This window comes from Gnatocerus cornutus, chromosome 6, assembly GCF_029298725.1.
Source record: "Gnatocerus cornutus isolate USDA-ARS CGAHR chromosome 6, icGnaCorn1.1, whole genome shotgun sequence".
Taxonomy (NCBI): Eukaryota; Metazoa; Arthropoda; class Insecta; order Coleoptera; family Tenebrionidae; genus Gnatocerus; species Gnatocerus cornutus.
In genome coordinates this window covers 19,581,671-19,600,550 of record NC_142238.1, presented here as the reverse complement: position 1 = coordinate 19,600,550, position 18,880 = coordinate 19,581,671, and the positions used below count along the sequence as shown (strand labels likewise).

General features: G+C 35.1%; 1 protein-coding gene across 1 annotated transcript; it reads right to left on the bottom strand.

The window, feature by feature from the left end:
- Positions 1–2,369: 2,369 nt before the first annotated feature.
- On the bottom strand, positions 2,370–14,119 carry LOC148173680 (uncharacterized). Its single transcript, XM_088039410.1, has 3 exons — positions 14,033–14,119; positions 13,629–13,984; positions 2,370–2,445 (listed from the first exon to the last, which is right to left on the bottom strand). Exons 1-2 carry the CDS (start codon positions 14,045–14,047, stop codon positions 13,685–13,687), a joined length of 315 nt encoding a protein of 104 aa, XP_087895536.1. The 5' UTR covers positions 14,048–14,119; the 3' UTR covers positions 2,370–2,445; positions 13,629–13,684.
- Between the last annotated feature and the right edge of the window lie 4,761 nt (positions 14,120–18,880).

The window sequence follows — 18,880 nt, the reverse complement described above, 5'->3', positions numbered from 1 at the left end:
TTCGACACAGAAATGATCGCTTTCGATTCCATCCTTGAGCGAAATCAACAGACTCTTCAGTCGACAGCGCGCGCGCGCGCGCCGCACTGTCACCCAAAGTATCTGGATAGTCCGGTCAGTCCGGAGTTGTTTAGCCTCTAAAACCTCGAGATTTCGCATCCTCTCTTCGGCATCATTCCTATGCCTGAGTTGAGTGTTGATGTAATATCACGCCTTCCACCATCTTCCTTCCTGCAAGAAGTGTAAAAAAGTTTCATCAAGAACATGTTTGTTTATCTCACCTGAAAAACTCTTCTTACTCTGTGCAGTCAATTGCTGTTTCTTCACGACAAAGCTTTTAATTGCGCCTGCTTCTTGACCAACAGGAAAGACAACAAAGTTGTGTTAAGCTGCAACTAAGAGATTAAGGTGAGACCATGAATGGAGAGAAAAGAAAACAAACAAACCTTCCATCCTTCCTGAACAAACAGATCTCGCGTTTTCAAGAAACCAATAAATGATGTTTCCTTGACTTCACAAAATAGCTCACAAGACACCAGATGACCTTCAGAGCCTTTGTAGTACATATTTTCTTTCTTGACAACTGCATCTCGATGATGCTCTGTTTCCGTTGGTTGAGTTCCTTTGGCTCTTCTCTAGAGGAGAATACTCGTTTTCTGCTCGTAGACTCAACATTGCAAACTTCGTGCTCCCGCAATGCAATAAGGCAACACTTGAAACATCTCCCAGTCACTGAACGACATCTTCAACCACTGGAAAAAGAACATTTGACTTTGAATTTAACCTTTTTCATCCATATTGCAGTAAAGCAGCACCTTTTTCGTGATGGATCAATTCACTGTACTCTGGGAGCACTGAATGGGTGGTTTCTTCAATTCTGTGCAATAACTTGCAGAGTCCTTCAGCGTTGAGCGACGACAACCGCCTTTTCGACATCTTAGGCTATGGGTATCATCCATCGATTCAGTCTCTTTAATAATAAACTCTGGTAATGAAGTTGGAACCTGGAAATACCACGAAACATTTCAAGGCTGGAATTCAAACAGTTTTCAGCTTACCTGCGTTTAAAAATTTCAATAAAGACCCATCAATTTGTTGCAAATCAACTCCAACTCTAAATAGCTTCAAATGAACTTCTTAACTTGTGTAATTTCTTTGCTACCATGCCCAGAAGAACGAGAAAGTAAACAGTAAAGAATTCTGGTAGTTTCTTGTTAAATCATGAACATAACCTCAATGTGTGCTGTCAAAATAGTCAAGTTAAGACATACGTTAAGATAGAGACACAATAATTTTTAATAATTAATAGAATCGTAACCAAGTCGTGAATGTTAAATCAGACTTTAGATTCTTACTCCTGAGGACAAAATTAATAAAAAGAGTATTTTCTTGCTTTAATTTTCATCGAAAAACTGCAAACCAAATAAAAGTTTGAAAAATTAATAAAACATTAACGGAGCGTCTGATCGAAAAATCTTTGACGGATTCTTGTTCCTGAGGTCCAAATTGATGGAAAAAGTCGGTTTCAAAGAGATTTTATTTTTTGTCGAAATCGCCAAAAATCCATGATGTTTAGTCTTTGAACTATTTTTGGCGAAAAACGCGAAAGTTCGCAGATCGACACGAAACTATGCACATGGCATAATTTAACATTTCCACATCCATTTTTGGTCTCCGTTCCTCGCTATCTGCAAGATTTTTTGAGAAAATGCAAATTAAAAATTTTAAAATTCAATTTCCCGCGTCAAGCAATCTGTCAACGAAGCATAGAAGCTAGGACATGCGTCAACAGTCTTTAGTCCATAAATAATATTAAATAAAATATTAACAAAGTCGTAAATCTTAAATCAAAGTTCAGATTCGTTTTTCTGAGGTTAAAATTAACAAGTTAAGTAGTTTATTGTATTTATTTACACCGAAAAGTGAGAGAAGTTTTTCCATAAAAGCCACCTAGCGGAATAACGCCGAAGTTGATAGTTCACGCCTCCTCTCACCAGAGGGCTAAACTTTTGTTTTTAAAACTTACAATTTTTGAATCAAAACCATTTGCAGGAATAAGGAAGAATGATAAAAAACAATACCCTCAAATTAAACTAAAGGAGTATTAATAAAATAAAAAAACACAAACTCGACACTCTCCCTCCTTCTTGCAAAAAGTGTGAAAAAGTTTCATTAGGAACATGTTTGTTGGCTTACCTAAAAAAGACGAGGGAAACAATCTGAAATGGACGAAACTATCCATTCTTAATTAATGGTAATTGATTATTGCTCTAATTCCAACTGATCCAAGAGCCAAGAGCCAAGGTTAGTCCTTCGCAAGTGGCGCTTCCTCAAAAATATCTCATTTAACGACTTCTTCAATTCTTGTAGATCATTGTTGTTTTTATATGCTGATGTAACCGCAGCCAGCTTGTCGGACATTTCAGTGCTCATTTCTTTTTCCGACTAAAACAAACCAAATAGTTTTAGGTGTTCATCTTCCTCTGATACTACAAAAGCCATGACATCATAAAGACACTAAATTTAAATCCCAAATTTGCAATCTGCGTAAAATTCTGCGTTCACTGATGTATAATAACTCAAGTTTACTCTAAAAAATAAGCGAGATATCGATATGAGAAGTTTGGCCATAGTTTTAGTCATGAATTTTTGCGAAAATTTGCAAATTTCGACTTTTGGAAAATCTAAAAACGATTTCTTATGTAAAAAATCGCGAGAAAAACGATGCCGCAAACCGCATTCCAATATCTGAAATAGTTTTCGAGATATCGAGCATGAATTGTTTGGAACCTTCAAAAATTTGGCCATCTGGCGACAACCCAAAAATTCAAACGGCCATAACTCAGTTATTTGTTGTCGGATCTGAATTTAAATTCCAGATTTGGATTCAGCGTGAGATTCTGCGTAAAATGAGTCAAAATTTATTGAGTTTACCTACGAAATAAAGAAAGCATTGACCAAAAACTGTTTGGAAGTGGTCATTTTGGGGTGATTTTCAATCAATGTTTTCAAAATGAAAATGACGTTTAATAGCATTGAATTATATATCAGTCGAAAGAGGAGCTCAAAATCTATCCACTGGCCCAATTTGAGATCGATCAAACAAACGGTTTACGAGTTATGGTCAAAAATAAAAAAATTGAAAAATTTTCATCGTTTGAGTCGCATTTTTTTTTCGCGAAAAATCGACCATCGAATTTTGGGCTTTTAAGCACTTTTTCTAACGTAAAATGAGCCGAGAAAAACGATGGCGCAAACCGCATCTCAATATCTCTAATAGTTTCCGAGATATTTAACTTTGAAAATTGGGAAAAATGAGAAAAAATGAAAATCAACTATCCGAAACTTTGATCGGCCATAACTCAGTTATTTGTTGTCGGATCTGAATTTAAATCCCAGATTTGGAATCTGCGTAAAATTCTGCGTTCACTGATGTATAATAACTCAAGTTTACTCTAAAAAATAAGCGAGATATCGATATGAGAAGTTTGGCCATAGTTTTAGTCATGAATTTTTGCGAAAATTTGCAAATTTCGACTTTTGGAAAATCTAAAAACGATTTCTTATGTAAAAAATCGCGAGAAAAACGATGCCGCAAACCGCATTCCAATATCTGAAATAGTTTTCGAGATATCGAGCATGAATTGTTTGGAACCTTCAAAAATTTGGCCATCTGACGACAACCCAAAAATTCAAACGGCCATAACTCAGTTATTTGTTGTCGGATCTGAATTTAAATTCCAGATTTGGATTCAGCGTGAGATTCTGCGTAAAATGAGTCAAAATTTATTGAGTTTACCTACGAAATAAAGAAAGCATTGACCAAAAATTGTTTGGAAGTGGTCATTTTGGGGTGATTTTCAATCAATGTTTTCAAAATGAAAATGACGTTTAATAGCATTGAATTATATATCATTCGAAAGAGGAGCTCGAAATCTATCTACTGGCTCAATTTGAGATCGATCAAACAAACGGTTTAGGAGTTATGGCCAAAAATAAAAAAAAATAAAAATTTTCATCGTTTGAGTCGCAATTTTTTTTCGCGAAAAATCGACCATCGAATTTTGAGCTTTTAAGCACTTTTTCTAACGTAAAATGAGCCGAGAAAAACGATGGCGCAAACCGCATCTCAATATCTCTAATAGTTTCCGAGATATTTAACTTTGAAAATTGGGAAAAATGAGAAAAAATGAAAATCAACTATCCGAAACTTTGATCGGCCATAACTCAGTTATTTGTTGTCGGATCTGAATTTAAATCCCAGATTTGGAATCTGCGTAAAATTCTGCGTTCACTGATGTATAATAACTCGAGTTTACTCTAAAAAATAAGCGAGATATCGATATGAGAAGTTTGGCCATAGTTTTAGTCATGAATTTTTGCGAAAATTTGCAAATTTCGACTTTTGGAAAATCTAAAAACGATTTCTTATGTAAAAAATCGCGAGAAAAACGATGCCGCAAACCGCATTCCAATATCTGAAATAGTTTTCGAGATATCGAGCATGAATTGTTTGGAACCTTCAAAAATTTGGCCATCTGACGACAACCCAAAAATTCAAACGGCCATAACTCAGTTATTTGTTGTCGGATCTGAATTTAAATTCCAGATTTGGATTCAGCGTGAGATTCTGCGTAAAATGAGTCAAAATTTATTGAGTTTACCTACGAAATAAAGAAAGCATTGACCAAAAACTGTTTGGAAGTGGTCATTTTGGGGTGATTTTCAATCAATGTTTTCAAAATGAAAATGACGTTTAATAGCATTGAATTATATATCAGTCGAAAGAGGAGCTCAAAATCTATCTACTGGCTCAATTTGAGATCGATCAAACAAACGGTTTAGGAGTTATGGCCAAAAATAAAAAAAAATAAAAATTTTCATCGTTTGAGTCGCAATTTTTTTTCGCGAAAAATCGACTATCGAATTTTGGGCTTTTAAGCACTTTTTCTAACGTAAAATGAGCCGAGAAAAACGATGGCGCAAACCGCATCTCAATATCTCTAATAGTTTCCGAGATATTTAACTTTGAAAATTGGGAAAAATGAGAAAAAATGAAAATCAACTATCCGAAACTTTGATCGGCCATAACTCAGTTATTTGTTGTCGGATCTGAATTTAAATCCCAGATTTGGAATCTGCGTAAAATTCTGCGTTCACTGATGTATAATAACTCAAGTTTACTCTAAAAAATAAGCGAGATATCGATATGAGAAGTTTGGCCATAGTTTTAGTCATGAATTTTTGCGAAAATTTGCAAATTTCGACTTTTGGAAAATCTAAAAACGATTTCTTATGTAAAAAATCGCGAGAAAAACGATGCCGCAAACCGCATTCCAATATCTGAAATAGTTTTCGAGATATCGAGCATGAATTGTTTGGAACCTTCAAAAATTTGGCCATCTGACGACAACCCAAAAATTCAAACGGCCATAACTCAGTTATTTGTTGTCGGATCTGAATTTAAATTCCAGATTTGGATTCAGCGTGAGATTCTGCGTAAAATGAGTCAAAATTTATTGAGTTTACCTACGAAATAAAGAAAGCATTGACCAAAAATTGTTTGGAAGTGGTCATTTTGGGGTGATTTTCAATCAATGTTTTCAAAATGAAAATGACGTTTAATAGCATTGAATTATATATCATTCGAAAGAGGAGCTCGAAATCTATCTACTGGCTCAATTTGAGATCGATCAAACAAACGGTTTAGGAGTTATGGCCAAAAATAAAAAAAAATAAAAATTTTCATCGTTTGAGTCGCAATTTTTTTTCGCGAAAAATCGACCATCGAATTTTGAGCTTTTAAGCACTTTTTCTAACGTAAAATGAGCCGAGAAAAACGATGGCGCAAACCGCATCTCAATATCTCTAATAGTTTCCGAGATATTTAACTTTGAAAATTGGGAAAAATGAGAAAAAATGAAAATCAACTATCCGAAACTTTGATCGGCCATAACTCAGTTATTTGTTGTCGGATCTGAATTTAAATCCCAGATTTGGAATCTGCGTAAAATTCTGCGTTCACTGATGTATAATAACTCGAGTTTACTCTAAAAAATAAGCGAGATATCGATATGAGAAGTTTGGCCATAGTTTTAGTCATGAATTTTTGCGAAAATTTGCAAATTTCGACTTTTGGAAAATCTAAAAACGATTTCTTATGTAAAAAATCGCGAGAAAAACGATGCCGCAAACCGCATTCCAATATCTGAAATAGTTTTCGAGATATCGAGCATGAATTGTTTGGAACCTTCAAAAATTTGGCCATCTGACGACAACCCAAAAATTCAAACGGCCATAACTCAGTTATTTGTTGTCGGATCTGAATTTAAATTCCAGATTTGGATTCAGCGTGAGATTCTGCGTAAAATGAGTCAAAATTTATTGAGTTTACCTACGAAATAAAGAAAGCATTGACCAAAAACTGTTTGGAAGTGGTCATTTTGGGGTGATTTTCAATCAATGTTTTCAAAATGAAAATGACGTTTAATAGCATTGAATTATATATCAGTCGAAAGAGGAGCTCAAAATCTATCTACTGGCTCAATTTGAGATCGATCAAACAAACGGTTTAGGAGTTATGGCCAAAAATAAAAAAAAATAAAAATTTTCATCGTTTGAGTCGCAATTTTTTTTCGCGAAAAATCGACTATCGAATTTTGGGCTTTTAAGCACTTTTTCTAACGTAAAATGAGCCGAGAAAAACGATGGCGCAAACCGCATCTCAATATCTCTAATAGTTTCCGAGATATTTAACTTTGAAAATTGGGAAAAATGAGAAAAAATGAAAATCAACTATCCGAAACTTTGATCGGCCATAACTCAGTTATTTGTTGTCGGATCTGAATTTAAATCCCAAATTTGCAATCTGCGTAAAATTCTGCGTTCACTGATGTATAATAACTCAAGTTTACTCTAAAAAATAAGCGAGATATCGATATGAGAAGTTTGGCCATAGTTTTAGTCATGAATTTTTGCGAAAATTTGCAAATTTCGACTTTTGGAAAATCTAAAAACGATTTCTTATGTAAAAAATCGCGAGAAAAACGATGCCGCAAACCGCACTCCAATATCTGAAATAGTTTTCGAGATATCGAGCATGAATTGTTTGGAACCTTCAAAAATTTGGCCATCTGGCGACAACCCAAAAATTCAAACGGCCATAACTCAGTTATTTGTTGTCGGATCTGAATTTAAATTCCAGATTTGGATTCAGCGTGAGATTCTGCGTAAAATGAGTCAAAATTTATTGAGTTTACCTACGAAATAAAGAAAGCATTGACCAAAAACTGTTTGGAAGTGGTCATTTTGGGGTGATTTTCAATCAATGTTTTCAAAATGAAAATGACGTTTAATAGCTTTGAATTATATATCAGTCGAAAGAGGAGCTCAAAATCTATCTACTGGCTCAATTTGAGATCGATCAAACAAACGGTTTAGGAGTTATGCCCAAAAATAAAAAAAAATAAAAATTTTCATCGTTTGAGTCGCAATTTTTTTTCGCGAAAAATCGACTATCGAATTTTGGGCTTTTAAGCACTTTTTCTAACGTAAAATGAGCCGAGAAAAACGATGGCGCAAACCGCATCTCAATATCTCTAATAGTTTCCGAGATATTTAACTTTGAAAATTGGGAAAAATGAGAAAAAATGAAAATCAACTATCCGAAACTTTGATCGGCCATAACTCAGTTATTTGTTGTCGGATCTGAATTTAAATCCCAGATTTGGAATCTGCGTAAAATTCTGCGTTCACTGATGTATAATAACTCGAGTTTACTCTAAAAAATAAGCGAGATATCGATATGAGAAGTTTGGCCATAGTTTTAGTCATGAATTTTTGCGAAAATTTGCAAATTTCGACTTTTGGAAAATCTAAAAACGATTTCTTATGTAAAAAATCGCGAGAAAAACGATGCCGCAAACCGCATTCCAAAATCTGAAATAGTTTTCGAGATATCGAGCATGAATTGTTTGGAACCTTCAAAAATTTGGCCATCTGACGACAACCCAAAAATTCAAACGGCCATAACTCAGTTATTTGTTGTCGGATCTGAATTTAAATTCCAGATTTGGATTCAGCGTGAGATTCTGCGTAAAATGAGTCAAAATTTATTGAGTTTACCTAAGAAATAAAGAAAGCATTGACCAAAAACTGTTTGGAAGTGGTCATTTTGGGGTGATTTTCAATCAATGTTTTCAAAATGAAAATGACGTTTAATAGCATTGAATTATATATCAGTCGAAAGAGGAGCTCAAAATCTATCCACTGGCCCAATTTGAGATCGATCAAACAAACGGTTTACGAGTTATGGTCAAAAATAAAAAAAAATAAAAATTTTCATCGTTTGAGTCGCAATTTTTTTTCGCGAAAAATCGACTATCGAATTTTGGGCTTTTAAGCACTTTTTCTAACGTAAAATGAGCCGAGAAAAACGATGGCGCAAACCGCATCTCAATATCTCTAATAGTTTCCGAGATATTTAACTTTGAAAATTGGGAAAAATGAGAAAAAATGAAAATCAACTATCCGAAACTTTGATCGGCCATAACTCAGTTATTTGTTGTCGGATCTGAATTTAAATCCCAGATTTGGAATCTGCGTAAAATTCTGCGTTCACTGATGTATAATAACTCGAGTTTACTCTAAAAAATAAGCGAGATATCGATATGAGAAGTTTGGCCATAGTTTTAGTCATGAATTTTTGCGAAAATTTGCAAATTTCGACTTTTGGAAAATCTAAAAACGATTTCTTATGTAAAAAATCGCGAGAAAAACGATGCCGCAAACCGCATTCCAATATCTGAAATAGTTTTCGAGATATCGAGCATGAATTGTTTGGAACCTTCAAAAATTTGGCCATCTGGCGACAACCCAAAAATTCAAACGGCCATAACCCAGTTATTTGTTGTCGGATCTGAATTTAAATTCCAGATTTGGATTCAGCGTGAGATTCTGCGTAAAATGAGTCGAAATTTATTGAGTTTACCTACGAAATAAAGAAAGCATTGACCAAAAACTGTTTGGAAGTGGTCATTTTGGGGTGATTTTCAATCAATGTTTTCAAAATGAAAATGACGTTTAATAGCATTGAATTATATATCAGTCGAAAGAGGAGCTCAAAATCTATCTACTGGCCCAATTTGAGATAGATCAAACAAACGGTTTAGGAGTTATGCCCAAAAATAAAAAAAAATAAAAATTTTCATCGTTTGAGTCGCAATTTTTTTTCGCGAAAAATCGACCATCGAATTTTGGGCTTTTAAGCACTTTTTCTAACGTAAAATGAGCCGAGAAAAACGATGGCGCAAACCGCATCTCAATATCTCTAATAGTTTCCGAGATATTTAACTTTGAAAATTGGGAAAAATGAGAAAAAATGAAAATCAACTATCCGAAACTTTGATCGGCCATAACTCAGTTATTTGTTGTCGGATCTGAATTTAAATCCCAGATTTGGAATCTGCGTAAAATTCTGCGTTCACTGATGTATAATAACTCGAGTTTACTCTAAAAAATAAGCGAGATATCGATATGAGAAGTTTGGCCATAGTTTTAGTCATGAAATTTTGCGAAAATTTGCAAATTTCGACTTTTGGAAAATCTAAAAACGATTTCTTATGTAAAAAATCGCGAGAAAAACGATGCCGCAAACCGCATTCCAATATCTGAAATAGTTTTCGAGATATCGAGCATGAATTGTTTGGAACCTTAAAAAATTTGGCCATCTGGCGACAACCCAAAAATTCAAACGGCCATAACTCAGTTATTTGTTGTCGGATCTGAATTTAAATTCCAGATTTGGATTCAGCGTGAGATTCTGCGTAAAATGAGTCAAAATTTATTGAGTTTACCTAAGAAATAAAGAAAGCATTGACCAAAAACTGTTTGGAAGTGGTCATTTTGGGGTGATTTTCAATCAATGTTTTCAAAATGAAAATGACGTTTAATAGCATTGAATTATATATCAGTCGAAAGAGGAGCTCAAAATCTATCCACTGGCCCAATTTGAGATCGATCAAACAAACGGTTTACGAGTTATGGTCAAAAATAAAAAAAAATAAAAATTTTCATCGTTTGAGTCGCAATTTTTTTTCGCGAAAAATCGACTATCGAATTTTGGGCTTTTAAGCACTTTTTCTAACGTAAAATGAGCCGAGAAAAACGATGGCGCAAACCGCATCTCAATATCTCTAATAGTTTCCGAGATATTTAACTTTGAAAATTGGGAAAAATGAGAAAAAATGAAAATCAACTATCCGAAACTTTGATCGGCCATAACTCAGTTATTTGTTGTCGGATCTGAATTTAAATCCCAGATTTGGAATCTGCGTAAAATTCTGCGTTCACTGATGTATAATAACTCGAGTTTACTCTAAAAAATAAGCGAGATATCGATATGAGAAGTTTGGCCATAGTTTTAGTCATGAATTTTTGCGAAAATTTGCAAATTTCGACTTTTGGAAAATCTAAAAACGATTTCTTATGTAAAAAATCGCGAGAAAAACGATGCCGCAAACCGCATTCCAATATCTGAAATAGTTTTCGAGATATCGAGCATGAATTGTTTGGAACCTTCAAAAATTTGGCCATCTGGCGACAACCCAAAAATTCAAACGGCCATAACCCAGTTATTTGTTGTCGGATCTGAATTTAAATTCCAGATTTGGATTCAGCGTGAGATTCTGCGTAAAATGAGTCGAAATTTATTGAGTTTACCTACGAAATAAAGAAAGCATTGACCAAAAACTGTTTGGAAGTGGTCATTTTGGGGTGATTTTCAATCAATGTTTTCAAAATGAAAATGACGTTTAATAGCATTGAATTATATATCAGTCGAAAGAGGAGCTCAAAATCTATCTACTGGCCCAATTTGAGATAGATCAAACAAACGGTTTAGGAGTTATGCCCAAAAATAAAAAAAAATAAAAATTTTCATCGTTTGAGTCGCAATTTTTTTTCGCGAAAAATCGACCATCGAATTTTGGGCTTTTAAGCACTTTTTCTAACGTAAAATGAGCCGAGAAAAACGATGGCGCAAACCGCATCTCAATATCTCTAATAGTTTCCGAGATATTTAACTTTGAAAATTGGGAAAAATGAGAAAAAATGAAAATCAACTATCCGAAACTTTGATCGGCCATAACTCAGTTATTTGTTGTCGGATCTGAATTTAAATCCCAGATTTGGAATCTGCGTAAAATTCTGCGTTCACTGATGTATAATAACTCGAGTTTACTCTAAAAAATAAGCGAGATATCGATATGAGAAGTTTGGCCATAGTTTTAGTCATGAAATTTTGCGAAAATTTGCAAATTTCGACTTTTGGAAAATCTAAAAACGATTTCTTATGTAAAAAATCGCGAGAAAAACGATGCCGCAAACCGCATTCCAATATCTGAAATAGTTTTCGAGATATCGAGCATGAATTGTTTGGAACCTTAAAAAATTTGGCCATCTGGCGACAACCCAAAAATTCAAACGGCCATAACTCAGTTATTTGTTGTCGGATCTGAATTTAAATTCCAGATTTGGATTCAGCGTGAGATTCTGCGTAAAATGAGTCAAAATTTATTGAGTTTACCTACGAAATAAAGAAAGCATTGACCAAAAACTGTTTGGAAGTGGTCATTTTGGGGTGATTTTCAATCAATGTTTTCAAAATGAAAATGACGTTTAATAGCATTGAATTATATATCAGTCGAAAGAGGAGCTCAAAATCTATCCACTGGCCCAATTTGAGATCGATCAAACAAACGGTTTACGAGTTATGGTCAAAAATAAAAAAATTGAAAAATTTTCATCGTTTGAGTCGCAATTTTTTTTCGCGAAAAATCGACTATCAAATTTTCGACTTTTAAGCACTTTTTCTGACGTAAAATGAGCCGAGAAAAACGATGGCGCAAACCGCATCTCAATATCTCTAATAGTTTCCGAGATATTTAACTTTGAAAATTGGGAAAAATGAGAAAAAATGAAAATCAACTATCCGAAATTTTGATCAGCCATAACTCAGTTATTTGTTGTCGGATCTGAATTTAAATCCCAGATTTGGAATCTGCGTAAAATTCTGCGTTCAACGATGTATAATAACTCGAGTTTACTCTAAAAAATAAGCGAGATATCGATATGAGAAGTTTGGCCATAGTTTTAGTCATGAATTTTTGCGAAAATTTGCAAATTTCGACTTTTGGAAAATCTAAAAACGATTTCTTATGTAAAAAATCGCGAGAAAAACGATGCCGCAAACCGCATTCCAATATCTGAAATAGTTTTCGAGATATCGAGCATGAATTGTTTGGAACCTTCAAAAATTTGGCCATCTGGCGACAACCCAAAAATTCAAACGGCCATAACTCAGTTATTTGTTGTCGGATCTGAATTTAAATTCCAGATTTGGATTCAGCGTGAGATTCTGCGTAAAATGAGTCAAAATTTATTGAGTTTACCCAAGAAATAAAGAAAGCATTGACCAAAAACTGTTTGGAAGTGGTCATTTTGGGGTGATTTTCAATCACTATTTTTAATGTAAAAACGACGTTTAATACCTTTGTATTATATATCATTCGAAAGAGGAGCTCGAAATCTATCTACTGGCTCAATTTGAGATCGATCAAACAAACGGTTTAGGAGTTATGGCCAAAAATAAAAAAAAATAAAAATTTTCATCGTTTGAGTCGCAATTTTTTTTCGCGAAAAATCGACCATCGAATTTTGGGCTTTTAAGCACTTTTTCTAACGTAAAATGAGCCGAGAAAAACGATGGCGCAAACCGCATCTCAATATCTCTAATAGTTTCCGAGATATTTAACTTTGAAAATTGGGAAAAATGAGAAAAAATGAAAATCAACTATCCGAAACTTTGATCGGCCATAACTCGGTTATTTGTTGTCGGATCTGAATTTAAATCCCAGATTTGGAATCTGCGTAAAATTCTGCGTTCACTGATGTATAATAACTCGAGTTTACTCTAAAAAATAAGCGAGATATCGATATGAGAAGTTTGGCCATAGTTTTAGTCATGAATTTTTGCAAAAATTTGCAAATTTCGACTTTTGGAAAATCTAAAAACGATTTCTTATGTAAAAAATCGCGAGAAAAACGATGCCGCAAACCGCATTCCAATATCTGAAATAGTTTTCGAGATATCGAGCATGAATTGTTTGGAACCTTCAAAAATTTGGCCATCTGGCGACAACCCAAAAATTCAAACGGCCATAACTCAGTTATTTGTTGTCGGATCTGAATTTAAATTCCAGATTTGGATTCAGCGTGAGATTCTGCGTAAAATGAGTCAAAATTTATTGAGTTTACCTACGAAATAAAGAAAGCATTGACCAAAAACTGTTTGGAAGTGGTCATTTTGGGGTGATTTTCAATCACTATTTTTAATGTAAAAACGACGTTTAATTTCGACTTTTGGAAAATCTAAAAACGATTTCTTATGTAAAAAATCGCGAGAAAAACGATGCCGCAAACCGCATTCCAAAATTACGAATTTTACTGCACGTGACCATCAAATGCACTCGTCTAAAGTTGGTAGCAGCCCCTAGGGATGTTTATTGGTAACAGTTAACGTCTAGCGCAAGTTTGCCAAAAACCATAAATGGAGAGAAAAGAAAACAAACCTTCCATCCTTCCCCAAACAAGCAGCGATGCATCCAGAATTCCAGATCTCGCGTTTTCAAAAAACCAATAAAAATTCTCTATAAACTTCCATTCCTTGATGTTTCTTTGACTTCACAAAATAGCTGACAAGACACCAGATGACCTTCAGAGCCTTTGTAGTATTTTCTTTCTTGACAACTGCATCTCGATGATACTTTGTTTCCGTTGGTTGAGTTCCTTTGAGCCTTCTCTGGAGAAACACTCGTTTTTTGCTCGTAGACTCATCAGGTTTGAAAACGTTGCAAACTTCGTGCTCCCGCAATGAAATCAGCAACACTCTGAACATTTCCCAGTCACTGAACGACATCTTCAACCACTGGAAAAAGAACATTTGACTTTGACTTAAAACATGTTTAAATTTAACCTTTTTCATCCACATTGCAGTAAAGCAGCACCTTTTTCATGATGTTATGCTCCTTGATCAATTCACTGTTCTCTGGGAGCACTGAATGGGTGGTTTCTTCAATTCTGTGCAATAACTTGCAGAGTCCTTTAGCGTTGAGCGACGACAACCGCCTTTTCGACATCTTAGGCTATGGGTATCATCCATCGATTCAGTCTCTTAATAATAAACTCTGGTAATGAAGTTGGAACCTGAAATACCACGAAACATTTCAAGGCTGGAATTCAAACAGTTTTCAGCTTACCTGCGTTTAAAAATTTCAAAAAGACCCATCAATTTGTTGCAAATCAACTCCAACTCTAAATAGCTTCAAATGAACTTCTTAACTTGTGTAATTTCTTTGCTACCATGCCCAGAAGAACGAGAAAGTAAACAGTAAAGAATTCTGGTAGTCTCTTGTGCAAGCAGGATCGTTGTTAATCATTTGTTGTACTCTGAAAATAAGTTTAGTAAATCATGAACATAACCTCAATGTGTGCTGTCAAAATATTCAAGTTAAGACATACGTTAAGATAGAGACACAATACCATTTTTAAATAATTAATAGAATCGTAACCAAGTCGTGAATGTTAAATCAGACTTCAGATTCTTACTCCTGAGGACAAAATTAATAAAAAGAGTATTTTCTTGCTTTAATTTTCATCGAAAAACTGCAAACCAAATAAAAGTTTCAAAAATTAATAAAAAATTAACGGAGCGTCGGATCGAAAAATCTTTGACGGATTCTTGTTCCTGAGGTCCAAATTGATGGAAAAAGTCGGTTTCAAAGAGATTTTATTTTTTGTCAAAATCGCCAAAATCCATGGATTAACCCCTTTGAACTTTTTTTGGCGAAAAACACGAAAGTTTTCAGATCGACACGAAACTTTGCACATGGCATAATTTGACATTTCTACATCCATTTCTGGTCTCCGTTCCTCGCTATCTGTGAGATTTTTTGAGAAAATGCAAATTAAAAATTTTAAAATTCAATTTCCCGCGTCAAGCAATCTGTCAACGAAGCATAGAAGCTAGGACATGCGTCAACAGTCTTTAGTCCATAAATAATATTAAATAAAATATTAACAAAGTCGTAAATCTTAAATCAAAGTTTTGATTCGTTTTTCTGAGGTTAAAATTAACAAGTTAAGTAGTTTATTGTATTTATTTACACCGAAAAATGAATGCATAATGTGTGTATAATTGGTTGCCTATCTACATTGCAAATTTTAAGTAAACTTATAATTACGTTTTGAATCCGACTTTAGAGTACAGAATCTTGTTCCTGAAGTCTAAATTAATAAAAAAAAATGTTTTAAGAAGGTTTCGATTAAATTTCAAATATCAGTCGCGAAGAAACCTGTTTAGTTTTCAACCAATCACACACAGCCCAAATAAGAACCGGCAAATTTAAAGAAATTTATTAATAACACGAACATTAACATGAATAAATTAATGAGTACAAAGTTTCTACTTAAAAACTACAACAGGACTTAGAAAGACGTTGAAAACCGCCTCGACTACACTCCTTACATTAAATCTCGCTTCTTTCGGTCTTTTGACCGTCGTTAAATTGTTGTTACTACAAGCGAGACAGCCGATTTCGTCTAACCCGACTTGTACCTTGAACCCCCCACCTCGTTGTTGAAAAGTGTCCCCCCTTAAAATCCCCGCTTGCACTTTCGTGGTGATTTCGAACGTGTACAAGTTGTACCTCTTGTCGATTTGATCGCGCTGTAAAACGAGCTGCACTCTTCGCGGACTGCTTGCGTGATCGAAGATGGTGCGAAAACTGTTCGAAACCGAGCGGATTTTAATATCGTTTTTCAGTTTTCTGGGTTGATTTCAGGAGGATTAGAACCGAGAAGACGACTTGGATGAAAGCCGTGAATTTCTTGTACCGTGTTTGGGCGGTGAGGACCACGAAGAGGCAGAGAGACTGAAGATGAGGCCGGTGAAAACGAAGAAGGGCTAAGCTTCCGCGGAGTCAACGTCACGTGCATCGGAAGTCGTGGAACTCTCGCTTCACCTGCAACATTTGGAACGTGACAACTTGTCACTAGCATCAGCACCACCAGCAGCTGCGTTTCTGACTTCGCCAAAAAGAAAAAGGCTAGGAACCATACCAACTTCAAGTACAAGATCTTAAGGGCTAGATGTGGGTGGAGAATCGACCTCTGGACGGACCAAAGGGATGTGATCCAAAGCCTTCAGATCAGGATGGGATTAACAATGGGTAAATGTCCGTGGGAATAATCCACCGTGGCCGATGGGTAAAATGATGTATAATAACGCAAGTTTACACCAAAAAACAAGCGAGATATCGATATGAGAAGTTTGGCATTGTTTTTTTAATCATGAATTTTCGCGAAAATTTGTTTCATAAAAATATTATAATCTTCTATAACTAGACATTTAACAATCGTAGATAATATATATTAAAGAGCCACTTTGGGGTGATAAAAAATGACATAATAATTAAGTAGAAGCGAAAATTGCAAACGATTTGAGCACTTGTTTAGAAATGATAAGACAACAACGCTCGAATTCTGTTTTCGTGTTTGACGATCATCGCCTTCAACTTTCTTATTTCGTCGGCGAATTCTGGCAACGTTTTCTCCTAAATCAACAAAATTAGTTTAAGAAAAACCACAAACCTAAACTTGTGTTTGGTTTTGAGTCTTCCCCGATTTCGAAGAGCTTCGACACAGAAATGATCGCTTTCGATTCCATCCTTGAGCGAAATCAACAGACTCTTCAGTCGACAGCGCGCGCGCGCGCGCCGCACTGTCACCCAAAGTATCTGGATAGTCCGGTCAGTCCGGAGTTGTTTAGCCTCTAAAACCTCGAGATTTCGCATCCTCTCTTCGGCATCATTCCTATGCCTGAGTTGAGTGTTGATGTAATATCACGCCTTCCACCATCTTCCTTCCTGCAAGAAGTGTAAAAAAGTTTCATCAAGAACATGTTTGTTTATCTCACCTGAAAAACTCTTCTTACTCTGTGCAGTCAATTGCTGTTTCTTCACGGCAAAACTTTTAATTGCGCCTGCTTCTTGACCAACAGGAAAGACAACAAAGTTGTGTTAAGCTGCAACTAAGAGATTAAGGTGAGACCATGAATGGAGAGAAAAGAAAACAAACAAACCTTCCATCCTTCCTGAACAAACAGATCTCGCGTTTTCAAGAAACCAATAAATGATGTTTCCTTGACTTCACAAAATAGCTCACAAGACACCAGATGACCTTCAGAGCCTTTGTAGTACATATTTTCTTTCTTGACAACTGCATCTCGATGATGCTCTGTTTCCGTTGGTTGAGTTCCTTTGGCTCTTCTCTAGAGGAGAATACTCGTTTTCTGCTCGTAGACTCAACATTGCAAACTTCGTGCTCCCGCAATGCAATAAGGCAACACTTGAAACATCTCCCAGTCACTGAACGACATCTTCAACCACTGGAAAAAGAACATTTGACTTTGAATTTAACCTTTTTCATCCATATTGCAGTAAAGCAGCACCTTTTTCGTGATGGATCAATTCACTGTACTCTGGGAGCACTGAATGGGTGGTTTCTTCAATTCTGTGCAATAACTTGCAGAGTCCTTCAGCGTTGAGCGACGACAACCGCCTTTTCGACATCTTAGGCTATGGGTATCATCCATCGATTCAGTCTCTTTAATAATAAACTCTGGTAATGAAGTTGGAACCTGGAAATACCACGAAACATTTCAAGGCTGGAATTCAAACAGTTTTCAGCTTACCTGCGTTTAAAAATTTCAATAAAGACCCATCAATTTGTTGCAAATCAACTCCAACTCTAAATAGCTTCAAATGAACTTCTTAACTTGTGTAATTTCTTTGCTACCATGCCCAGAAGAACGAGAAAGTAAACAGTAAAGAATTCTGGTATAGTTTATCCGGTGAGAGATTGGGAGATTTCGACAGTTGACATATAGGTTGGCAGCAAATTATGCTACAAAATACACTAAAAACACTAAATTCCTACGCTAAATGGGTTGACAGTGTTGTCAGTAACTGTGGTTATTTTGTTAATTTAAATTTCGCGCGTATGGTACACTTTTTATTGCGTAGATTTAGTGACTTTTCTGTCATTCAAACTCTCACTGTACGAACTATAGTTTCTTGTTAAATCATGAACATAACCTCAATGTGTGCTGTCAAAATAGTCAAGTTAAGACATACGTTAAGATAGAGACACAATAATTTTTAATAATTAATAGAATCGTAACCAAGTCGTGAATGTTAAATCAGACTTTAGATTCTTACTCCTGAGGACAAAATTAATAAAAAGAGTATTTTCTTGCTTTAATTTTCATCGAAAAACTGCAAACCAAATAAAAGTTTGAAAAATTAATAAAACATTAACGGAGCGTCTGATCGAAAAATCTTTGACGGATTCTTGTTCCTGAGGTCCAAATTGATGGAAAAAGTCGGTTTCAAAGAGATTTTATTTTTTGTCGAAATCGCCAAAAATCCATGATGTTTAGTCTTTGAACTTTTTTTGGCGAAAAACGCGAAAGTTCGCAGATCGACACGAAACTATGCACATGGCATAATTTGACATTTCCACATCCATTTTTGGTCTCCGTTCCTCGCTATCTGCAAGATTTTTTGAGAAAATGCAAATTAAAAATTTTAAAATTCAATTTCCCGCGTCAAGCAATCTGTCAACGAAGCATAGAAGCTAGGACATGCGTCAACAGTCTTTAGTCCATAAATAATATTAAATAAAATATTAACAAAGTCGTAAATCTTAAATCAAAGTTCAGATTCGTTTTTCTGAGGTTAAAATTAACAAGTTAAGTAGTTTA